The sequence below is a fragment of the Trichoplusia ni genome, chromosome 7 (assembly GCF_003590095.1).
Source record: "Trichoplusia ni isolate ovarian cell line Hi5 chromosome 7, tn1, whole genome shotgun sequence".
In the NCBI taxonomy this organism is placed as follows: Eukaryota; Metazoa; Arthropoda; class Insecta; order Lepidoptera; family Noctuidae; genus Trichoplusia; species Trichoplusia ni.
The window spans coordinates 7336122-7363265 of NC_039484.1; the positions used below are offsets into that span (position 1 = coordinate 7336122).

General features: G+C 35.8%; 1 protein-coding gene across 3 annotated transcripts in view; it reads left to right on the forward strand.

Annotated features, from left to right (window-relative positions):
- LOC113496124 (semaphorin-2A) overlaps nt 1-27144 on the forward strand; it is a 263037-nt gene that overhangs the window by 231093 nt on the left and 4800 nt on the right. For all 3 annotated transcript variants that reach the window (XM_026875248.1, XM_026875246.1, XM_026875247.1), the window contains 5 exons: nt 9947-10217; nt 12220-12450; nt 14067-14325; nt 15443-15597; nt 27036-27136. In XM_026875248.1, the coding sequence (XP_026731049.1) occupies nt 9947-10217; nt 12220-12450; nt 14067-14325; nt 15443-15597; nt 27036-27136 (1017 nt within the window). The remainder of the gene's footprint in view (nt 1-9946; nt 10218-12219; nt 12451-14066; nt 14326-15442; nt 15598-27035; nt 27137-27144) is intronic.

The following is a 27144-nucleotide window of genomic DNA, read 5'->3' on the forward strand; positions in this document are numbered from 1 at the left end:
GAACAAAATCTATCCAGCGACGCAGACAAGGATAAAATAAACAACGAGACTGTTTTATGCGGCGATTTCCATTATATGTCCAACACGGGTATCTCGGCGCACACTCTCGCGGCACATGCAACGAAATGCGAGCTATTATCTGAAGACCCACCCTCTAGAGCTGATCCCGACATGAGCCTTGGACATGAGCCAGCGACGCAACAGATCCCCAACAGGTCATACTTGGGATACAGTATTTGTTACAGATTGTGACACAAATTGATTATTTTTTAATTGTTATGGAATATTCCAAAAAAGTCATTCTGATAAAGTTCAAATAATGCAATGACAACAATGTAATTATATATTATTTAATTACTAAATACTTCTTTAATGTTAAAAGTTAGTTTCGTTGAATGCAAAACATTTAAGGCCTTTTGAGACATAATAAAGTACACGGCTAGTACGTTCCATAAACAGATTTGAACTCAAATAGCTCCAAAATCCTCGGTAGTAATCATAATGAATAGTAATTTAGTTTCTACTTCGCTACTAGAAGCACCGACGCCTTCACGTTCTCTGAGACTCGCAATTTTCCTAACATTGTACAGTGATGCTCTTTAAATTTCTATTTCGCCGGTTTATACCGACGACAAACTCAACGAGACGGTATTAAGCGTCCATTCTACATGCAGCTGGATGCATCCAGTACATAACGCTTCCTACCAAGAACCGCGACAAATTTCACGGGGAGCGACTCCAAATGACACCGTAACATGAACGAAGATTTGCACGACGACGGAAGAAATTTCTAACCGAACGCCTTTAGATCCCATCCAATGACGGGTTTTAATGCAACGGAATTTTCTCGTAATAAAATTCGAAATATACCGCTGCGATGCGAACATTTTGGATTTATTATTTATTCCTCACATTTTGACCAGACTCGTAGCGCTGGAGCCCTAACGGTAACTACGTCCATTTGGGAAAGTCCCCACGTTGCGACGATAAGTGGTGTTATTTTCATAAAATTATTTAAAAAGCTCGTAAAAAAAACTTTTCCACAATAGGTATCGAAAGCAGACCGCAATAAATCTCAGTGTGGCCTGTTCACCTCTCACTTTCCTTGCTCTTGACTTTCATATAATTTTATGATGTATTGGCGGTCGTTTTGACCCTTCACACGTTTTATCGCAGTTTGGACACAGTCGAGTTTTTGGGGTCTCAAAGGTGCATAAAGAAATATGAAAATAGAATTTAATGATATTCAGGTTGCAGGCCGGCAGGCCGTATATTTTCTAAATGACCCTTTTACCTAGACATTATTCGAATAGGGATTTAATGATTTAATATTCTAATCCGGAAGCATTATAAAAATACTTTTAGTAGTAGTTAAAACATATAATTTCTTACAAATCGTTTTAGAAAGCCGAATAACTAAAATAGTTTGAAGGCATACATAGCCGCGTTGAAAACAAAACACTTACTGAACATTTATCTGTTCCCCGAACCACCGTAAAAATAAATCAAGCAAGTCGAAAATTCGCACTAATAGGAAGCCAAAAATTGAAAATATATCATTTATACCAATGTAGGGAGGGGGACACGGGACCGCGTTGATCCCGTTCGCCGGGACTCTTTTGTACAGAGCACTGTCAAAACAGAGATAGTTGCACATTTAAATATGACTGGATATTAATTCCCTTTGAAAATTGATTTAATTAACTTTCGAATTGGTTAGATGTCTGGCTTATAGAAATTTATTCGGGGATTAAATTCAATTTTTAAACAATTTACCGTTGATTTTTAATTAGTGCGTTTTTTCATAGTCTTAAAATCTTTCAAATTCAGACCAGACAACAATTTTAATGTCTTGCTTCAGACTAATTTGATACTGAAATTCTGAAACCAACTAAACTACAGCAGAGTGCTTTCACAGAGCAATAAATAAAATAAGTACAAAGTGCAAAGTCGCGCGTTATCTGCGCTATGAGTTATGTTCCCTCCTCTTAGGGCGCGTCAGTTTCAAAAATTGAGTGAAATCACATGTATGCGATTGATAGGGCAAATGCGACTTGCGTCTCCGCATGAACGAAATCGACCGAGCGACTCATATTTGCTGCAACCACCAATTTATATCTATTCTGTTACAAATGGCTGTAGCCGATTGGACGGGTATTGGAAACAAATGACGCGCTAGTTTGTTTGTAGTGGTATTGGCGTTTTTGTACCCTTGTGCAGATGGAGGCTCGGGTATATTGGAAATAATAATGGTTCACTTCGGCGTCTACTAGAAAGTATTCTGGTGACAAACCAAAAAAAATGTAATTACTTTTTGCTTAACTATTCTAAGCACTAAAATTTTAACAAGATTACAGCTATTTTTGAAATAAAGAAAACTGAAAGTAGGTTTATTGCCAACAAAACCTGTTAACCTAAAAAAAAATCGCAAAACAAGAGTTTCAAAATTACTTTTTAATGTTTTATCTTTATCCAATACTCGTAACAAGGAGCTTTATGGTGATTACACTTCATTTTTCCACCTCATTTGGTAACTGTGACGAGAAAACAGATTCGACGTTTTCATTTTAAATGGGTACAATCAATAAGCCGGGATTATCGTATTTTTTACGAGATGAATGCGATGTGTTTTAAATCTGCTATTAGGTACGTACAAATGGCACTGTTGTACGGGAACAGGTAACAAACGGCCGATACTTTTATTTTTCGTCTGATCACACCGTTCTTTTCGTACTGGTGTTGCCAACGGGCGCTCTAAATTGTCTTTGTGTCTCATTCTTTGCGCTCATAACGGTATTATTCTTAGATTTATTGATTTTCGTATTTAATTTTTGTTGTCGAAATAAATATATTGATTTAAATTTGGTGTCAATTTTTCGCAACTAATTATTTTTGGTACAGAAATATTGGCTTTAATTATTTGATAAAATAACTATTTATTACTGACTAGCATAGCCAATTGATTATTAAAAACATTTACGATTTATTAGTACTGTAAACGTTTTATTAGTACAAATTCTGAGGACATCTATACGTAGTATAGATGATCTAACTAAAACATTAATTAGCGTAGACCAAACAAACAAACATAATACATAAAAATCAGACCCTAAGTCACATTTAAAACAGCTGTTGTATGACATTTTTAGGCAGTACTCCACCCAAGTCCTGCCTAAAACTTGTCCAAAAAGTTCCGCAAACTTTCTAGTGCTGTTTACCCGAAAGTTTACCGCGAACATAACTTGACGAGGTTTTCGTATAGACCTTCACAACTTTTGTACACATCCGCGTAGTTATCATAAGGGTCTCGTGTTGATCTAGAAACTTTTGCAGCTTTTCCACTCGATTAGGTTCTTCCCTTTTTGTATTTCGTGTTCAATTTTTTGGAATATTTGCTTTGGCTTTGGATTTGATGCATGATGATTGAATGATCGAAGTTTGTGTTGATGTCTATAACTTATGCTGAAATGTCACCTGTACAAATATCTTATTTCAATTTATTTAGATGATGTTTGCTAATACGCAGATTTTAACACACACTATCAATGTTTAGTTATGCGTATACACCATGTATTATAATTATCGGACAATAACAAGCAGATACACCGGCCTATAACTACTCTTGGTCATTACCATACGTCAGATAACACAGCTAGCCTATTGTGTAAACTGTCTCAACGCAATGCACTTGAACATATTATATATGAATAGTAGTTATCCAATTATTAGTCACGCTAAAACAACCCGTTAGTTGTGTCTGGCTTGTTGTCGAAATCAATATGTCGCTGTGTCTAAAACTGCACCTGTTTGTCGTACAACAAATGGCATAAGCACATGTAATATTGCTAGCTTCAAACTCGACGAAAACCATCGTAAACAACCCACACATTGAATAATAGATTCCAAAAGTGTGTAATAAATGCCCTAGGACGCATGATAAGTGGCGGGCCCACGTTAGGCATAAACTACTGGCGCGAACAACGGGCTATTATACTTCGTGTTGTGTACAGTCGCGTGGCAAAAGGGTTGAAAAGATGGCTTCGTCAATCAGCAGTCTGTTTTCCGAGAACTCAGTTAAAGGCTCGACACAACTACAAGATCGTTTGACATCGCAATGCAAATTTACAATGCGATTCTCGGACACTGCATTGCAATCAGAATTTCAGGCTCATTTTCCTCATTGTGATAAAATTATTCATGCCGATAGATCAACAAGCTTTTGTGACGTGTCACAATAATGTTTATGGCATAATAATGGTGCAAATTCAACTCCCACGCTTTACCGTTGAGTGCTCTTCGGAAAATCACTTTATAATCTATGCAACGCCGCATTCGGCTGAACACCGACGCCGCATAACCATTTTTGTGCATTACATGAATGCAGCTGCCCGTAAAATTTTATACAAACAACTTTGAATCTATCTGAACTTATTTTCAATGCGGAAATTGACTTAGCTTATCACAATTGGACACTTCTTAAATTACTACATTTAGAATTTTATCTTCGTTTATTTTTTTTTATTATTCTTACGAGGCACTCATTAGGCCAAATATATATTGCAGTTAATATTACACCCTGGCCACAAGGGTAGGTACCATACGATATAATTGAATTCCTTACATGTCAAACGTCCATGCATAGTCAACAGCACGGAATGACTGTAAGCCGAGTACTTTGACAAATTGATTTTCACGGAACCGGTGTTTTGGGTCTAAATTTTTAATCTAGTTCTAGTTAGCCGACTCCGTAATTTGAAACGTCAACCCATCGATTGTGTGTTTATTCAATTAATTGTTCGTAACTACTGTCTCCCCTTTGGGTCTTGACGGGTTAATTTATTGGGACCTGTCATCTGTCATAGCTTTCTTGACTGACAATAGTGGCATGTTTGGATCCTGGTACTTAAAATAAACGCTTCGAATTTCTTTGAGCCATTGTTAGGTACTATTTCTGTTCTGGGCTTGACCGACTCTTTCTTAGTTCATTAGAGCTGAATATTTAATCGGTTCTTTACGGGTAGGATTTTACTGTGTGTCTATAATCAACAGCAATTCACTTGTGACTTGTTAGAGAGCGTTGTTCTAAGAACGTTTAAAGCATTCTCTATGATCGTAAGTACAAAGCTTATTGAGGTATTATTGTTTTATTTAATTTGAAACTTTAAATTAAATTGATTTCATTTTCTATACACGAGTTTAACATTATTCCTAACGTTAGGTTAGTTATGAAATGACATCGGTTTTATCAAAGAACTACATCAGTAAAGTAATAATTCATGAAAGCTTTTCATCTTCCATGACGTGAAATGAAAATCGTTTTTTATTTATCTAAAACCTATAGTCGTATTTCACACGGCTCACTACTCTGTGCACAGGTGCAATAGCTATCACATTCGGAATTAGAATCCAATATCGCGAACACTTTACGATTGTCGGTCGTCTGTTGCTTTGTAACATGATTGTCTTTTGTTTTATCGATAATAATGTTTTGATGTATATTTGATTTGGGAACAAGTCATTTGAATGATTCATAATTGTAATATTTACATATTGGCACGAGGTCTTTTTTTCATCATTGGACGTAGTGGCTAAAATTATTACCTTTTTTGGTAAAACTCTTTAATTAACATCGTGTTCTTATTTTTTGATACACATCAAGTGTTACAACATTTTAGTATCTATTAGAAAATTAGTATTTGCTGGAAAGATTTATTCGAAAACCACCACGTAGACATGCATAAAACGCATTTTTTTTTAATATTTTGGCACTAGGAGTAAAATACAGTATGGTTTTCCAACCAGCCAGTTCACCGTTCTTAATTACACGATACACGCCATATTCGTAGCAAACTAGTTCCACAATAATTATCCTTATGCAAGTAGAGCCCAACTTTCCTTGATTCAAGGAGTCTGCATATTCCTGCTTATTCCTATATAAAGCTTGCGGGATGTGTTCTGCCAGTGATATGCGGCTACCAAACTTTAACTCTAACTTGGAAATTTTAGTACATTGCCTTCGTCTTTCTTTAAGTTTTGTTTGAGATGCTGTCGAAATTATTTAGCATTCTGTGCCTCGTTGTTTTGCTTGCCAGAAATTTATATTCAAGCCAGTAAAGTGTTTAGTACCTAATCTATATCACTTTTCAGAGACTGCAACACGATTGGTTTTACATTTTTACTTTGCTTTTTGTTTACTGAGATTCTTTTTCTAAACCTTTTTTCTAATTTTAGATTTTTATTTGTGTACAAATAAAATATACTCGTCGACATATTAGCATATAATCGTAGGAATTTACCTAATACGTATTTCAAAATTAGTTTTGTTGGTTTAACTTCACCGTATTAATTTAATATGATGTTATTAAATATATCACGTAAAATCACAAACATCACCAGCTACAACTAACAATTAAGATTAAAGCTATTCAAAATTACATTTATCCAAGTATACATTTGTATAAGCAATACGTCGTTATAAATTCAGATCATCCCCACATGTTATTAACTGATAGTGACGTGGTTGTCAAAACTTTGCGACCCCCCACAATCTCGATCCCTTATGCGTTTGAAAGTTGCTCCAATACACGCACTGACAAAGACAACTTTCGCAATGTACGTCGCAACTTGTAACATATTCACAACTTGTATAATTATTGTTTAAATACGTAACTAGTATTATCAGGAGTTTGAGTGCTTCGCTTTGTTTTCGTTCGTGTGTTGCAGGAGTATATTTTTGATATAAATTTGTGAAGTGGACTTTATTAATCATGTATCTGGTTTTAATTTAGTATGCCAACGAAAAAAAGGTAAATGGTTTTTTCTCCAGAAATTATCCACAAAATTAATAATTATTAAACTTTTAAACTATACTAGTTACGAAAAGTAAAACCATATTAAAATAAATAGAATTTACATTACTCATTCAACAATTACTATCAAAACACTTAAATGAAAATCTCAAAATCTTAGAATTACAGATGAAATAAAACCAACCTTTTTAGAATAATAAGAATAAATTTACACACTACAACCGAACAAAGCTGGCAGTGAATGTGTCGAAAGTTTTACGTACGATATTACGAGAGTAACGTATGTATTCACAATGTATCGGGAAGCCATTGTCGTTTATCATGTACGGTATCTGCAGGTCTACCAATACCGCTTAAAGGAATGTTATTGTAGTTGTGAAAGAGAGAGGCCGCTCTACACCGTTTAGTGCTGTCTCCCTTACACATCTGCAATAATTTTACTTTAAGAGTTAGTAGTGGGCTTCTGTAGGTGCCAACTATGCACTTGTCTAGATACCATGTTTTACTTTGTAGTCACGGTGTAAACTTTTAAACGACATTGTTGTATCTTGGCGAATTTTGTTGAAGTTTCGTGAATGTTTCAGTCTTGTGGTTTGTGTAGTACTTAATGAAGTATTAAAAGTGGTCTGTGTTTAATAGTTCACTACTTACTCTCACAGGTTTTGTGATTTTGACACTGTTTTTTTTATATTTTTATTGATTCTGAAAACCAATTCTAAAGATTTATGATTTACAGATAGACAATACACCTCAACGACTTGAAAAACTCAAACGAATTTAATATTAATAAACGTTTTTATTTAGTCATATTATTATCATCTGTTTAAGTTTTCTTCAGAAGTCTTCTATTTTTAAATACTTTCTTAAGCGAGCGGTTAGTCTTGAAGCGTTTTATTACTTTAAGTTTCCTTGTAACGCAACAATTACGTCATTATTACAAGGAGTTTTGAAACAACAAGCTGAGACAGTTCAAAAGTTTAGTTACTTGGATGTGAACCTTTAGTATGACAACAAGGTGCTTTGTTATAATATTACAATACACTTAACACTGCAAAATAAAAAAGAGTACATGTAATATTTAATCATATTTGATTTATTATTTTTTCTTTTTAAATTAACTGTTATTAGATTATCTTTTAACAAAATCAAAAAATAAAAATAAAATAAAAACCGGATGGTACAGAAAAGTTTATAATAACTAACAATTATTAAATTTGTCCCTAATGACTTATTCCCGTAAAGGACTTCCGTTGAATTGTCGTCCTGTTAGTTACCTCCTAGTCGCGCCTGAAGAAGTTCTACTCAAAAAAACCTGAAAAATAAAAAAAGTTATCTAGCACATGGAATATTGATTCAATTTAAACATTGCGTTGGCCAAAAATCAAAGATCAGAGAATCAGTCTTAAAGGGTAACATAAAAGAGTATGGCGCCTCAACAATAATAAATAGTAATAATAAATTCAAAGACTTAATCTCGGCTCCGAAGTTTCAATTCGCATCATTAGACAGTCGACGTTTCTTTCTGCGAATGAAAGGCTTCTAGATGCTAATTTGGTAGGCAAACAAAAGCTAAGGCCTAATGAGGGGCGCTTGCGGGGCCGTAGACAAACTTTCTTATTCAAGCGAAGGGGGACCGCCGGCACTTCCGCCCGGACCATTTGCTTGTTTATTCTGGACTTAGGATCTCCGATTCTGAAAGGGAAAATAATGTTCTAAAGAGATTCACAGTTGGTTTAAACTTCGAGGTGCGTAACTCGTTAAAGATTTGTGGGCCAATAGTACAAGAGACTATAGGGGTGCCTAAGATGCTTCCCCGTGCGCGAAAGGAACAGTTTTGAAGTACTAAGTTCCACACGAGGCGTCCATGCAAAAGTTTCAGCACTAAAATTGTGACTTAACTTTGTAAAGGCGGCGTCCTTTGTTATGACATGCTAGTATTGGTATCGATCCAAGTTGACTGGTTTTACAAATTGTAATAAAGAGTAGAGTTGTAAATCTAATGAAAATCAATAATATCCGAAATAAAAAATTGAGTACCAGCTGGAATAAAGAAATAGAAAAACGACTTAATTAAGTTACTTTATTTCTACGTATGGTTGCACCGGTAAAATCCCGTGCAAAGTTATAAATGATTTTTCGATAAAAGCATAAGCAAGGGACGAGGAAAATTTTACCCCGGGTGGTGGGGCGTCACGTCTTCGCATGCCTAATTTAATCCTCAGCTTATTGAAATAAAAACGACATAGGTTTTGGACAGGTGCCGGCGGCGACGCGGCCGCGGGGGAGGCGGGTCACAGGTGGCCCCGATGGTCGCAGCGTCGTTAAAATTTACATAAAGTCTCAATCCACGACGACGGGCGGCGCTGCCCACCCCACGTTTATGCTACATTTAGTAATTTTATGATAATTTCGAAAACCGTACCGCCACCCATCGCATTATACTAATAGAGGAATTCTCCCGTGCGCCACGTTACGCCGAAAAAATTCGACCGCCTTCAAAATAATAAGTTTCGGTTAATAAATCGCGTTGAACGCGAAACGAACATAAATTTTGGAAAAATTAATAGCAGATGTGTTGTTGAGTTGCACAGGGGACGCCCGGGGGCGGCTGACTGGTCAGTGCGCTGTTACTGACTTTGAAACGCATAAATTCAGTCGTTACGTTTTGTTTTTTAGATATATTTTTGATTAATGGCGCATAAAATCGAAACGTTCGCGAGTGGGAATTTTAATATTTTTGGAAAGTTTTCTATTCACCCTCTACTAACGTCCCTAGTTTGGTGTTTCGGAAATTGGGGTGTTTGAAAGCTTTAATTAACGTGTTTACCAAAAACGCACACCCTTATGCACAAACAATTGTGGAGATAGGTACTTATTCGCAGTTTCATTTTAAGGGGCTCGCAGCATGGGGCTAATTTTTACACAAAATAAAAGCAATTAATGAATTTGTATATTTAGATTGTTAGCAATAAAGAAATGACTTAATAATGTTTTCAATATCCCTTATATATCTGACTCCCGAAACAGTACAATATTACACTATTTACGACGGAATCACGACTATTAAGCCGAAATTCCCCAAAGTAATATCAGGCAACTTAAACGCTCCTTATAACAATAATCTTCTTTTGTTACAGTCCAACTTGACACACCTGCCTCGTCACGAGTACGTGCCCGGCATCGGCATGGGTGTCGCCAAGTGCCCGTACGACCCAGCCGACAATTCCACTGCCCTATGGGTAGAGAAAGGCAACCCTGGCAGCCTCCCCGCTCTATATTCTGGCACCAACGCAGAGTTCACCAAAGCAGACACCGTGATCTTCCGAACTGACCTTCATAACTTGACTACTGGAAGACGCGAGTTCGCGTTCAAGAGAACACTGAAATATGACTCTAAATGGCTTGACAGTAAGTATCTCAACTCTTATTACGAAAAACATCTTCTAAGTTATAAAAGGCAAAACATTATCTTAATTTCCTTTACTTTGAAAACAAAGTTAGAAGGTATACTGGAAAATTATAGTTCATTTGTGCGCAGATAATTATTTTATCATTAAGTTCGAAGTAGATTGTAGGTAAGTACCGTAATAAAACGGGTATCAAGCTTTTTGTTCTAGCACGAACTACCTTCTAATTGCTTTGAGCCAAAATGTATGGCCTAAAGAAAGTCTAATGATTCTGTACTAAACACTCGGTTGTGTAAAGCTAGGTCAACGGTATTCTGAGCATTTCAAAATTGCAATCAATTTGGAAATGAATGTGATCATTGCTGCTCAGCAACGAGTGGTATCCATAACGCTGAAAGCGAGCCAGTAATCATTAGAACAAATGTTACAATTATCGACGCTTACACGATTCACACGGCAATTGGTCTGTATGCGATTAAACAATCGAAATGAAACTGTTTTCGATTTAACGAGCATCGATGTCTCCGGGAATCAGAATCCGGAAGATTTTTGATGTAAATTTTTATGATATTATTCAAAATTAAACCAATATTATAGTAGTTTTACGTATAATTTTATGTGGTAAAAAACAACATCGCACAATTCGGAATCTAATACAATAAAATGTAAAACCAATTACTGTCAGCGTAGGCTCCATATGAAAGCTTCTTATTAAGTGTATTATAATTGTATGAAATAAAGACCGGAGACAATTATTTTAATATTATAATGAAACGCAGATAACAAATGGAATTAATATTTATTAACGGTACCTTTGTAACTTAAACGGTTTAATTGTTCTGATTTTAGTACGAAATTAGCATTGGAACAATTGGGACTACCCTTTCGGCCGTTAATTTGTGTGGCACGGTAGCAGCGAAATAGAAATTACGCTTGTGCACAAATTTGCCTAATTTTCGTTAATATTGTTCTGTTCATTACACTCGGCCCTTTATTGCTAATGTTTCGAATGCCACTAATAGTTAATTATTTTCGTTTTAATTTTCATTTACCAACCCAACCCTTTTTAGTATTCATTTTATTTCTAAGTTTCGTTTTGAATACTTAGGTTGTTTTAAATTTAATATCCTGTTTAAGTATGAACGTGAGAACATTGTCATTGGATGTGTTTTATACAAAAGGTTTTCATAAGTGTTGTTAAACATTAACAGTTCATGTTTTTTACTCATACATAATGTAGCGATAGGGTAAGCGGTTTCGCTTATATAAGTACCGATGATATTTTCATTAGCACACAATTACTATAGATCAAAAGAGCTTTAAATGAATTATTAGTTGGTTTCAAGTAAGTTTAAATATTTTATGGCTTTCTTAACAATACTGCGTACATCATATTCATCAAAGTAAACTTTATTGCCACTATTAATTATGTGAAGCCAAAATTTATAGCCGTAATAACTTCAAAGATGTGAAACCTTATTAAAGTTTGATTCTTAAGCTTTATGTTAGCCGCCATTGTAGCTTATGCTGGATGATATTATTCAACAATGTGAATAGAGATATTGGGCGTTTGGCGCGCGTCCGTATTCTGTAATCCCCGCCACGCGCCTCTTTCATTATGGTACCAACAAATAAGCACTTATTAATGCTGGCTATAAACGTCCCGTGTGACATAATTGTCACCCACGGCTCCATCTAATATTTATTGCATATCACATGGAATAACAGCAATTTGATACTGTGGAATTAACTGTGGTTTTGGGAACGCACGCTCGCCACGCCCTGGATATACTACATTTATATTCATAATTTACTAAATTATTACACTGCGACGTGACTTTTGTTATTTTGCTTGACACCTACTTATTAAGAAAAAATAACATGGATTATAAACATTGCAATGACGTAACTAAACGCTGTTTTCAAATAACCGTTAATTTTAATGCAAGTAATATCTATCAATTAACCTAATAGGTGCATTAATGTTTTTTTTCTTTTCTTAGAACCAAACTTCGTGGGATCGTTTGACGTTGGCGACTACGTGCTATTTTTCTTCCGTGAGACTGCTGTGGAATATATCAACTGCGGCAAAGCAGTCTACTCGCGAGTGGCGAGGGTTTGCAAGAGAGACACTGGCGGCAAGAACATACTCAGCCAGAACTGGGCCACTTATCTGAAAGCGAGACTCAACTGCAGCATACCGGGAGAGTTCCCCTTCTATTTCAACGAAATACGTAAGTTTTTAATGATAAAAATGTTTATTCTTGCTCTTTGACAGTTCAACAACGTTTTTTAGCGTTTGTGTTGAAATGTGCTTGAATGACGTTGAAAAATTTGTATTTACAAATATTCTACTTGTATAAATCAGACAGAAACTACTATTGTTCAATATTCCGCACAAAAGGTATTTTCAGACACAATATGAATACAATCGTACGTAGGCGTAACATGTTTTATCTCATAAAGATTTCAGCAGCACTTTGACTCAAGTGCTGTCGAATTTCGAGTTACCGTTTCTAACATTTGAAGCACACGAACTACAAATATTGACTGTCAGTCTCGCGCAAACATTTTCAGTACTAAATGTAAAAGTGCATAGTGCGATTTTACGAGAGCCTGCCGGGCCCCGCTCTGCACTTGGGTCGCTGCTGGGATCCTCGCAGACTTGCTCATATAATATTAACGATCGGCGTTTGCGCTGCACCACACTTTTTCACCCGGCGCCGCTACCTGCACTGCATAACTCATGAGAGTGTAATAGGTACTCAAGTGCTCAGTATTTGGTGAAGGTGTTTTATTTACATTTCAGTTCGAGCAATTACGTTCGCACCAACTGAAGGAACGCTCGTTTTGTTAAAATACGTTTACGTTCTACGTCCATTCGATTGAAAGGAAATACTTCGTTCTTATCCACAGAAATTAAAATATCTATTTATTATACCGTTTGACTTTTATTTCATGGAATAAAATTATAAACCTATCAAATCATATCGCAATTTACTAGACGAAACATAACAACTTATCGATAAAAGTGAACTCAAGCCAAACCATAAATTGTAGACAGTTAGGTCACCTGACTCAATATAATTACTCTTGTTTAAATTGCACCCCGTGTTCAGCACTAACGCAAGTTTAATTTTATAATAGCATCAATAGGTAAGCGCTACAACTTTATCAAAGGTATTAAGTTTTAATAGGTAGCCTACAATTAATACAATTACATAGCTACGATAAGTTTTAGACGATTAGACATTTTGTTGGGACCTTTAAATTTGAGCTTCGTTCCATGCTTTAAAACTTAATTAAGATTAAATTATATTTATTTTATTTTCTTTGATATTTTAGCCGTAAGTGGATTTATATTCAAATTTATTATTAAAACGCTTCAGTATAAACTTTTAAACCAAATTATTGTGTGATTTAATATAAAAGCTATTATTCTAAAAGGTATCAGTTTCTGCTCAATAAATCTACACTGAATAATAAAATAGCAGAGAATGTATTCTATTTAAATTTATGTGTTAAACCTTCAGCGGAATGCAAATTTTCTTGAGTATATTTTATAAAACAGAATATTGATATTAAGAGCTCAATTTATTCAAACGAACGAAGTATTTTCTGATCTTTTTATATAATAAAAACTGCAGAACGCATTTTCAAGCTAATATTATCAGTCTTTTAGCCGAGCTATAAAATTAACATTATAAAACTCTGACATTAAACAATAATTATCATTTTAGTGTTAAAAACTGAGACTTTAGGAATACAAAAATAAATATCAGGCTCGTGGTTTAACTTGAACTCGATATTTTCTTATTCATACTAAAGGCATTTTTTCTTTTTTGTCCAGAGAGCATTTACAAAGTACCTGGTGACGACAGCCGGTTCTACGGTGTCTTCACGACTGCCTCAACTGGTCTGATGGGATCGGCCATCTGTACCTTCACCATTGGAGACATCCAGAAAGCCTTCGAAGGGAAGTTCAAGGAACAGGCGTCGTCCAGCTCAGCGTGGCTGCCCGTCATCAGCAGTAAAGTACCAGAACCCAGGCCTGGGACTTGCGTCAATGATACCTCGTCTCTACCTGATACAGTTCTTAACTTCATAAGGTGAGTTTTGTTTCCTTTGTGCATATCAGGTACAGTTTTCTAAACCAGAAAATGTGTTATGTTTTCAATATGATGTGGCTGTAAAGTCAAGAACAAAAAAAGTAAATTTTTTGGTCAAATATCAAAATATTCTAAACATCAATTGAAATCGGACTCATTCGATTTAATGCGACCTTAAAAAAAACTCACTCCCTCAAACTTAGTCTTGCTGATTATCGAAATTCGCAATGCATTGTTCAATTTATTCATTAAAAAAGAACTCGTACGAAACAGAGAATTAATTTATTTTCGAAACGGCCGAGCTCCCGGATACGCAAAAAGAACAAAAGGCGAGACTGTCGTTATTGTAACAAGCGCGCCGGACGTAAACAAAGTAGAAAATCGTCACTTAAAAACGCGAAACACGATCCTGTCGCTGACGAGGTCTCTAGCGATTCCAGAACTCCACGCTCATTGAAATCCACAGGCACTTTTATCTGGCGACACGTCCTGTTAATTATCCGACGCTCTCAGCCCGAGAGCGTTCAATTATTTTTTTTCCCGCTTTTCCATGATCCTCATGTGGAAACGTTGAGATTTTAACACTTCACCTGAACCAGTCTGCTGAAAATAGTATAACATTTTTTTATTATAACGAGAGAAGAGATTTTAATTAAATGAATGGTATTTTGTTGTATGCGTTGCAGCAAAGTCTGCATTGTGCGATTCAAATGTCGGTGATATTATCTCGGCGTGCGATTGTCGCGCGGCCGTCGCGACCTCATTGTTATCAACATGCTTGTAATGTTTCCGTCGTTATGCTCCGTTGACTTTTCCGTTATTAGACACCTTCGGTGCATTGTGTTTACAAGAACAAATCTTTACATATATTTCCATAAAATAATACGCGTTCGACTTGTCGGTCTGTCTAAAAATTAAGTTTGAATGCATTTTGTTATTTTTAATGTCTAATAAGTTTTAATTTTAGTTTCGTTAGTTGTTATTTTTATAGGTCTAATAATAATATAGCAATAAGCTTTTTTCAAAAACTATCCTTAATAACATATAAAAACAATTCTTCTATAGCATCCATTACTTCTTACCACCTACAAAAATAACATAATAAATCTTCCAACAGGTCACACCCGTTAATGGACAGCGCAGTGTCACATGAGAACGAGAAGCCGATATATTACAAGCGGGACCTGTTCTTCACAAGACTCGTGGTGGATAAGGTGAAGGTCGACATGATGGGGCACCAGCTCGAGTACACCGTGTACTATTCTGGGACAAGTGAGTAGTAGATTATAGAAATAATCATAAAAAATGTGCAAAATAATATTATCACTTAGAAATCCTTGTAAGTCTTATTTTTTTTATGTGTCGTCATTCAAATAGCTTAACTATGCTAAGAAGTGAATCAAGTATACATTTTCGAAGAAGTCCTTACGAAATATTATAATCTTTAAGTACGCTTTTACGATAAAAAGATAGGGTATCACCATGAAAAATCCATAAAACATCCTTTATATGCAAATTTTACACGTCCTAATGGAAAAACCTGATACCTAACCTCATGGGTTTTTATACTGCGCCATACACGCCTTTAACAAAGAATAATAGTACTCTAATGGATCTGCAAAAAAAATCGGAGACAGCCGTCCATCGCTTAAAACAATTAGCAAATTCCAAACGCAAAGCAATGCGCTGAACAATCAGTGCACGGATACGGCAGGACATAAAATTTCATAAAAGCACCGAATTAAAAAATGCTTTCCGCTGGGAAATTAAAAAGTGGTGGCGAGTGAAAGTGGCACAAAGGCCATAATTCGTCTCGTACATGACGGCTGGACGTCTGTCTGGATGCCATCGGTATTTTACCTACCCCCTACCATGAAACAGGGGATTTAATACGAAACATGAAAAACCGATTATACGTTTACTGTTTCTATCAAAATGGCGTGTGAACACTACAGTTTTAAGCGCTTTTGATACTTCAATTTTATTGACTCCTAAAAAGCTCGTGCTAAAGCTTGTAAATCCGCTCGCTATACAAAACAACCAAAGTAAATCTATAGCGCGCGATAACGCTCGATAGCATTATGGTATAGAGCTAATTATATGCTCGCTTCATGTTAAAAATACAAGGAACGTAATTTTGTCTCCTTTTGCCGCTCCCAATTACGTTTCTCATTGGTACGCACTCGTGGAAATATATCTTGACATTTATTACGGCCGCATTTTCGTAGCGTGTGCTACGCCGTAGCAGACTGTATGTGTGCGGTTCAGTGTACACCGCAGAGAGTCAACTTCACATTTCCATCGCCGCATAAATTCGGCCCGCCACCACCGTTCTCTAAACAACGCCTCCAAGTGGTAATTTTCGCCTATGTTGTTGCAATTTTCACCAATTTTCTCCGACCGAAATCGTTCTCGGCCGAACCGCCCTGCCGAGTGGATTAAACTCACGTAGATATCTAACGAAGGGGGGTTCGTTTACGGAACAACTTTTACGAAAGGAGAAGCTACGTTTGAGTTGGCGTTTGAAATGCTTGTGTGTAGAATATTAAATTGTTTAAACGTTACCTTTGACGCACCCTAACCAAGCATAGCCACGTTCCTTAATAATTACTCTAACTTAATCTACACAATATAACTTTGGACCAGTGTTCTAAGACTATCTAAGACTGCTTTACCAAGCACTAATAATAACAATAACGGTAACATTTCGCAACACAGGGACTAAAACTAAATAGTTTTGTGCGACTGTGTTCCGAGTGTTTAATATACGGCAGTGTATATTCACAACCGCAAAGGAACGTGTAGCGTCCGAAATCCCGAGCGCTCTTAGTTCACTATTATTTACACTCGAGCGCAAAATAAGTTGCACGAAATTCCGTCACAAAGAGCTCGAGGCGTCCCGTGAAAAAGGACAGTTTACTCTTTCAATAAAGAGTGCGCTCGTGCGCTTGCGTTTACCGCGGCGATATTGCCTCACCGCTTACTCCATTTTGAGTACTTACCGCGTTATAATATGCATTAAACTGCACTGGCAGAAAGTTGTAGCGGCGCTCGAGGTGCTAGCAGACAATGAGAAATGAGCGTATGATGCTCCCGCAATGCGGCCCCACGTCTCGCCTCATTCCATTTGTTTTATCACGCCTAAATCACTGTTGCCAGACAACTTTTGAACGCCCCGCCGAGGTTGATAAAAGTTTGACAGCAACTGTCGTGTACACACCAAGGGATCGTGTTTGTCAATGAAAGGGAATGGAGGTATCAAAGACGTTAAGAGTATTTAGAAGTTAACGAAGTTAATTAAATTCGCCGAGTTAGACGTCGACGCCGCGACTCTTTAGTATCAAGGGCGCCTTTGTAAACAAACGAACATATTAATGTTAACGTATCGCGTGAATACAGACTGTGTTAACAACCAACTCGCTACGTAATTACGACGCGTTTGTTCTAAAAGACAAAATAAACCCTTGTCTGTATTTTCAGTTCGCTATCATGGAAAAGTTGTTACGACGTATCCGAAAAACTGTGGATAGGAAATCAAATTGCAAAGTAAGGGTCAGCTTTGACGGCGTGTGCTGTGGTACGGCGGTGCTATTAAAAACAATTTAAAATTCACAGAAGGCTTAACTGCCGAACCGGCGCTCGAAACATCACGGCAATTTGATGACGTAATTATGTAAGCTCACAGTCACAAAACGCTTAGCCTTTTGATATTTTAAGAGATATGCAGATTTCGTTACGCGTTTGAATAATTTAGCTGTTTTTATTGACATGTGGATTTCATAACATTTTAAAATTTTGTTTGTAAGGGAAAACAATAATACTAAAAAGAGCACGTAACGCATTATCTTAATGGGTTAAATAAAAATTAGGAGAACAATGAGCGATGTTGTCAAGTAAACTACAGTCAACACAGTAGGCAAATCCAGGTATGCAACTAAGAAATGTGCTTTTATCTACATATAATAAAATTATATTCTACATAATATTTTTAAAAGCTGACTTTCCACTTTATACCAATAAAATTCCGCGCAACGGCTATATTTACCATCCTAATATAATGATGGTAATAATTCCAAAATAACTTACCTTGCATAAAATGTAGCGATACGAGGCGTATATCGCTGTTATAAGTATCGGAAACCCATTTGCTTAAGTGCATGAAGTCCAAGTTTTGCCATAAACATGAAATGCGGTCCATGCAAAATGATATGTTAAGGTGTAGGTGAGGTATAGCGGACCGGCCGGGCGGGCTTTATGGAGAACAAGTTGGCGCTGCGGCAATCTAAGGAGTTAGTGTATCAGCGTGTACGGAACGGGCTATCCCCAACGTAGCATAGCTTCGTGCTTCATCGACGTGCATTGCCCACAGGACGAAAATGAACAATATTTATTGCCGAGTTGCGGTACGATATGCCGGAACGGAATTTCCGAAGTAATTTATAGTTTGCAACACCTTGCCTTCGTTGCTCCGGTTCGAACTCGTGCTTTGGTTCAATTTTGATTTCACGTCGAGCATAGAGGAAAATTCTTTAAATTGTTTGAAACCGCTGGGTTGTGGGAACTGATAAATATGAACTAGAAGTGAATCAAAACTTGAAACTACGATATTCCGCAGAGTTTTATATGGAGACAAAGATCGAACGAATCCACAAAGCGATAATGCCACGTTTAGGAGGGAAGTGAAAAATCAGCATTCGTTGCACCGCATTTGAGAAGCATTTATAAAACGATTGCGCCTTCACACAAACACAAAGCAATTAGTTATACCTATAATTAGCATTCGAATCGCGTCCAACGGGAATAAACATTGATTTTTTATTCCCCCAAAACTGTAGGGTGGCCGCGGTTCCGGATGAGATTGGGAATACTAATGTGTTCACTTTTGAACGGTTATTCGCGCCCCGCTAACGCCCAACGTTTTTTGCATAAAACATCTCATCAAAGGATTGCTTAGGTCCCGCAGTATATTGAATATCAAAAGGTGCACGAACGAGAAAGTTTCAGAAGGTGGAGCGGTCGCGGCATCCCTAATATCGGCAACCGTGAAAGCCTTCTTTAAAAATACACCTTTGGAACGTGTTCGGAATAATCGCCCGATCAAATAAGATTGTTTATTTCGTAAATCAAAAATTTACTTCGAGGTTAAGTTTTGAAACTTGTTGATACCAAATAAAAAGAGTAAATTAACATTTACGAGCCCTTTGTTTTTAAATAGATTTGATAATTAATTAATTTTCCCAGAAGACTGGTAATGAAAAACCTCTTTTAAGTGCAAATAACGTAGATGTGCTAACCTACTTACAAGCATTTAAGAACCTAATTATTCAAATCGATTGATAAAATAAATCGGGTCAGTAGATTCCTTAACATAAAATTTTCTTGCGACAAATCTCGTAAAAGTCAGCGAAGCGCTCGTAGGCAAACGTTAAAAACCCACGTTTCTCGATTTACGGCACCTATAAAATACATATTGCGATTCGTGATAAAAGTCCTTGCCGAATTCGTTCATACTGCCAATCGCTGAATTTATCTGCCCTGTCTATGAAATACATTTCGGTGGTCTCCATCGCTACAAATAGCCCGAGCGCTGAACACCACTCATATCAATATTTCAGCGTTTCGAAATGTTCTTGAAATATTTATTAGTAACTCAACATTTTAAAGTAAATATTAGCGAAAAAATGTCAGGTGAAATTACTAAATGAATAGGAAAACACGAAAAGGTTGTATAATAAGGAACCTTTTAGCGACATCCCCCTCGGAATTTACAATACACTGCCACCCTGAAATATTATGCAGTAAATTTAGTTGCAGGTGCTGTAATATATAAAATACAAAAGGTAAAAAACGTCACGGTGTAAACGTCGAGATGAGGGGAGCCCGACCGATCTCTAACTGGTAAATCTATACGTTAAGCGCGGACTTTTTATGAAAAGCAATAAAGATGTTAGAGCTACTTTGTGTTTGGGAATTTATACCACTTGGAGGAATAAAACTTATATTGTTCGGGGATCGCAAAAAAGTTTTCACTTAGGCCTGTCGAAGCGAAATCTTTATTGGATTGCGGGATTATTTCTTTTGAGACCGCTGTCGTGAGAGACCGTGATCGCTCGTAAGGAAAATAAGACGAAAAGATAATTAAAGAGTTGCTGTACCTGGGATTATTTGTGAGTTTTGTGAGTTCCGTGTGATTGAACTGAGATCCAATAGAACAAAAGTAATGTCGACTTTATTTATTAATTTATTAGATAATCTACTATAAACTTTAATTAAAGATTCGATACCTGATGCGTCATTTCAGCTTTCATAACTTACCTCGTAGTCAATAATATCAATGTTTTTCTATTCCTTTTTACAACAAAGACGAAAACAACTTTTTATTCCATTTTGATGTTCGCTTATCAATATGTAGTACTTCTGCAGGTAATATGTAAAACAGTTTTGCTCACGCTATCAGATCTTCATAGTCACTCCTAATGAGTTTCACAAAAATAAAGGCGTACCACGTAATCAAGTCACAGCATCATCATAGTCCCAGTATCCGTATAGAAAAATGTACGCAACTAGCATGTTATTTCATAATAATATAATAAACTGGTTAATTTGTATGTATCGCCAGAACTGTAGCGGTTACCACGGTTCGGTAGTTTTTCTTTGACATTTCAGACAAGATTTCCTTGTTGCTATTTTCTCTGGGCGTTTCCTTATGAAATTCGTTATTGTTTAGGCAAGGGTGGTCTTTGGGGAGCAGACCCGTCCGTCCACGTCCAATGTGGGATTGTTTAATTATTTTGCTCGGCCCGCCCGTGATCGGAATTAATCACTAGAAGTAAATTTATTTATAGACGGCCACGGCTATGGCCGAACGTGCATACGTATACATTATGTAGAAGCTTCAATTAGATTTGCTAAATGATCACCAAGGGAAATTATTATTAGTCTGAATACAACGGTGTGCAATTACGTACCTTTGCTTAAATGTATAATTCATAGGTGTAATTTACCTATTCAATTTATTTATAGCTAATAAAGACAACATTTTAATTTTGGGCCTTTTACCTAGGCACAGTATTTGATTAATTTACTAGCTGTTACTTTCAACTTTCCCCACTTGGGTGATGGTAATAGCTTCAAAACATCACTCACCATTAACTTAGTCGAATCAAAGTAGCGTTTATCTCCGTAACAAATTTCAACAAAATCGGTATCTTCACGCACACATATATACAAACAAACTCACATTAATATTAGCATGATTACCAATCGTTTAAAGTCTCAACATATCCATGATACTCCAACCATTAGTTTCCCACTAGATGGTGTGACGTCTAAAGCTTAAAACATGTAACAGTGCCTCAGTAAACAGATTTGAGTTGGGTACCTTGTACGCCTCCCCACATTTGCTTGCAGACAAGTTTGTTGAATGCTTTCTCGTGTACCAGCTATTATCGCATCAAGATACTTGTGCGTCAAAACCCAGAGACACTCGTGCTTTGTTCACAATATTATGGTTGTAATTCTTATGAAGTATAATGTATATTTTGGTAACACCTCAGGTACATTACATTATTTTAGAGTTTTGTTACCCAAAGTGATGTAAAGATTGAAAAGTTAATCTTGTTTTAAAAGCTAAGAAAAACTTACCTCTTTTTATATTTTTCTTGAAATATTACGCATTTCAAAGTTTTACATTTCTTATTTTAAAGTATATACCTGTGAATATTGTTTTATACAAAAATAGAAACAAAAATAATTTATATTACCTTCGATGTGACATAAAAACGATGACATATAAACCCAGCAAAGCTCTACGTCGAATTTCGCGAAATCTCATTCGCACTGGCAACACGTACCAACGTACTGGGTTCCTTATACGATATTCAGGAAACATAATTACCGCGGGTTGCCGGCGTCAATCACGTGCATTGCGCACAAGACATTAATGGTCCCAGTGTCAGGCCGATGTCTCACCTCGTTACTTATTGCTCTAATCTCGCTAATTCTGTGTGAGAACGTCATGTTGTACTGTTATGTGTGTTATTAATAAGACTAGAGTTTGTATAAGTGTGTTTGTCGCGATTTAGTTAAATTAAAATTTGATTTGCTTCATCTTCCGTCGTAATAAAACGCTTTAAACATTTACAGTTACTATTTTTATACTAAAATGCAAGGCCTCGCCTACTTGTCTTTAGTTTATTACTTACTATTGATTCTCTTTTCTAGAATTTCGAATAATTCTAGTTTAATAACATTTAACTTCAAATTTACTCCTAAATGTGTTTATGTGTATTTAAAAAGCCTACACATTAAAAACATTTTGCAGATACATTCATGTTCTAGAACAATGCTGAATCTTAATTTCATTTTAAGCACTTTAAAGCACAATAAAATGAGAGACATTTCCAAACTTCGTTTTACCATTGTTGGTGTAGGTATACGAGAATAAAACTAATGCGTATACAACGCACTTGTCTGAGTCTATTACCCTTTTCCATTGTGGGGTAGGGTGGCAAAAATATATTGTTAGTTCCTCAATTCCCTTTGGAAATCCGTATTCAAAAAATAGGGGTCGATGTCGATTTAGCACATTTTAAAGTAGCTGGTTGATGTGGCATTTCGGATTACTCTTTAACCCACACTAAAGCTTCTAATAAAAACACATAAATCTTTGTAAAAATAGAAAAAGGGGTCATAAATTTATCAAAAATAATACTTGTACAGTTAACAATACTTAAAATCGTCAACAATATGACAATTGAATACCGAATGATTTGGATAAATGTATTTGGTCTGTTAACATTATAGCTTAAACTAGCTGTTGCCCGCGACTTCGTCCCCGTGGGTAGAAGATATAAGTTATGATTTAGGTATACCTGACCGGTTGTTTTTCAAATTTTCCATTATATCTTAGCTCCTATTAGTCGCAGCGTGATGGTTTATAGCCTAAAGCCTTCCTCGATGAATGGTCTATTCAACACAAAAAGAATTTTTCAATTTGGACCAGTAGTTCCTGAAATTACCCGTTCAAACAAACAAACTCTTCAGCTTTATATATTAGTATATATAGATGAGCTTCATTATCCAAACAGCTCTATTTAAATGAACCGAAGCACATTCCGTAGCATAGTAGAGCCTTTGTCAAAGTGCTATCAAGGAATTACACGTCGCTACATTTTATAATAAACGCAACTATACCTAAGCATATATTGAGCGCAAACCATTCTATAAACATACTCTACCTCCTGAAGTTTTTAGAGAAGTGAGAGAGCGCTCTACACGGCATCTCGGCATCTCTTTTCCACAACTGCAACAGTTTAACTTCATAACGAGGTGGATCTAATGAAAGAGATTAAACCGTTTTAGCGAGACAATGAACGATGAAATATTCAAATAAAATATGAGCTTTGGACGTCAAGTGGGGTTGAAATGAAAATGCAGTGTGACATGTAGAGCGGCAGTTACTTATCGTGTTGAACCACTTGTAAGAGTCGGTCGACGGAAAAGGTTATTATATTGTCGTTTGTCGACTACGCTTTGTAAGGTTGGCAATGATAAGTCGATTTAGGTCTTTCGAAAATAAAAATCAACTCTGTAATGAAGTAAGTTATCGGCGTCTTTTTTTCTGAGCGTTGTAAGAGATGAGTACCCAAAAATATTTTTTATGTATGTAATCCTGTCTTGTCTAGTTAGTTCCCAAAACAGAACTAAACATTTACTTTATTACCAAAATATACCGTATGTTTAGTTAATACTAAATTGAAAACTTCCTATATTAGTGAACCTTACCTGCTCATTTGAGAATAAAGATCAGCTCCTTTAAACCCAAATACTTAACATGCATTAATTTCAAATGTATGAGTGTTTATAGTGCAAAGCTATTAACAAAAGTGGAGATTTATATACCTCTCCTTTTATGTCGTTGCCGACCGTACTAAGTACTTAACGCTAAGTGTGTGTAGTGTAAATCTCTTGCATTCCTGTCGATATGTTCTTGTTTTATTCACAGCTTTACTTTACGTTACTTTTAGATTTTGCAAAATATGCGAACAAATTAAGCAAATTTATGTAAAAAATTATTTAAGTATATGAATGTAACTTAAAAAAATTAAAGTCATTTTCTTACATATTTTTTTTTTGTTTCAGAGTTTTCATTCATTTATTTAATGTGTTTTCTATATTTTTCATTGTAAATTAATTGTATGTTGAGATAAGTTATGATAAAAATATATATTCGCCTTATATGACGTGTAAGCAAGCCCAAAAAACTTGAAACTGTTTCAATATTTATGAACTAAATATTTTTCTTTACGCTCACAAATATACTAAATACAATGAGTTTTCTATATTGAATAATCTATATATTGTTATTCACGACACCTACTTCTAGCTGTTGCAGTTCATCTTCTAATACACTATCAAAACATTTTCCAGTCTAGCTGCCTTTAACGTTCTCCAATCATTTAAGGCACTTCAAAGTAAATTTATAGCAACAAATAAAGCAAACGTTTCATATGCATCTCCATGAATATTCAAAGATAAATAAGCTTACTTATGGATTTTAAGAGTTTAGACTTGCTGATGAGTATCACATTTCAAATTCAGGAGCCAAAGGGTGTGTGGCCATTGGCTTAGACCGTGTATAGGGACTCAACAGACTTACTCGTAAAATGGTCGACTTTATTGAAACTGTATTTTCAATTCGACATTAAAAAAGTTTTAGCTTTTTAGTTCAAACTGGATTTGTGTTTTATCGAACTCAATTTAACGGTTTTTTTTTTAATGTATGATATAAAAAATAGAACTCTTAGGTTCAACCTTCACACTTTCTTCTTTAGTTAAGTAAGTTAGACAAATATTAGGTGCCAAGTAACAGTTTGTTTCTCACAAAAATAATTTGCAACAAAAAACCGAAGAATACAAAGAAAGGCCTATTTTTGTGCCAAACCGACTTCCACAAAATATGTTACGAAGCAAGTTGTAACATAACACGCGAGCCCATTCTCACAATCAATGTAATACCATTCATTAACGACAAGGGCCCTAATATAATTACTGATTTATCGCTCAGCAGCTATAACTTAACGAACACAATAATACGGGTTCGACGCCGCCATTCCGTCTTATGGCGAGAGCGACACACTGAGACACGTAGCTTTAGTATAACCGGGTTAGGTAATTTCGCTATATGCCTCTAATCCAATTAGCTATTAAGATTCGTGGCCCGAATATTAATTCGCTCCTGATTTGAACGCTTTGTAAGGAAGCTGGGAACTGTGACCTTATGTACAATGGAGGCTTTCATAGGCCTGGTGGTCACGTGCCGAATGCTATTGTGCTATCGATTGTGTTTACAAAGAATGTTCTGTATTTACTGACCTTCGGAAAGTAAGGTCTGATTTTTCAAATGGATTGATCCGTGTTTTTCCTTTTTTTTTCTTTAACAGAGCTATGGCGTTAACAGCTTATACAAAGAACATTCTACAATAATATAATATGTATATATGCATAATGCAGTTGTGGTACCAAACAATGGAATAATTAAGCCACTTCAAGACAAGACAAAGTAGTTCTAAAGTTGGTTCTACGTTTCGGAATAGCTCAAATCTAGATAAACAAACAATGGGTTGGACGTTTCGTGACTATTGCAGGGAGGGGAATTAATTGGTACCATCAGTTTGACTTGTCCCCACCATTTATCAGTTTGAACAAGCTGTTAGAAATGCTCGGTGTTTGGTTGACACTCGCGAGTGAGTTCACGCGTTTGTATACGATCCTGAATCACGGAACCATTGAATGTCTTACCTGTGAAGGATGATGTTATTTGAATCCTTGTCCATCATAAAACTTCATTTAGCTTTACATTAAAGTTTTAAGTCAACATATTTTGGACTAACTTTTTGAATTCTATGCGTGTCTGATCAAATTTTACCTACTTATTTCAAACTTCATTTAATAAATATATATTCTAATCCTGATAGAGCAGTACCTACATAGCACTTATAGAAATATACTAATGCTTTGGCTGCTAAATGACAAACAAATGAGACAAAGTCAATGGTACTTATTTGATCAAAATGCTGTACATACAACAAAATATCGAATAGTAAAAAGATTTGTGTTAATTGATATCTAGGGTACACACATTCGCATATTAAAAATTCATTACCCAAAACATCCATCAAAGCTGACACATAGTCATACATTATCTGATAATTAGCACTCAATTATAATATTAATAGTGATTAATGCTAACAGCCTCCTAAGATGTTGCTAATAGATCTCGGTACATGATGAGCCTCCGGAATTCCTGATACGTGTCACTATGTATACGATACAGTTAATTAACTAAATAGGTATACTCCCGAATGGTATTTAGGTAATTGAGCATTTTCGAGAAACCTGTTTGAAGATAATACGATTATAATAAGTACCTATAATGTATGGTGATGGCCGCATAATTATGTGTTTACAGTATTTGTCGTATGTTTTGTTTAAAAATGACTGTTCGTGTATTAATGGTTTGATTTTTTTAAATCATTTATATCACATGTCCAAGAAGTCCTAGAACGTTTTTTTATGCGAGAATTGTTTATTATAATTATTTATCACAACATACATTAGAACTTAACATGATTTTATACTGTTTCGCTTCCATTAATAGGGATGCAAAATTTAATTGTAAATACTAAAATAATCACTTTCTTTTGCAGATGAAGGAAAAATACACAAGATAGTGCAATGGAATCGTAACGGTGACAGCCAATCAGCGTTGCTAGATATATTTGACGTCACACCTGGTGAACCGATACAGGTAAGACG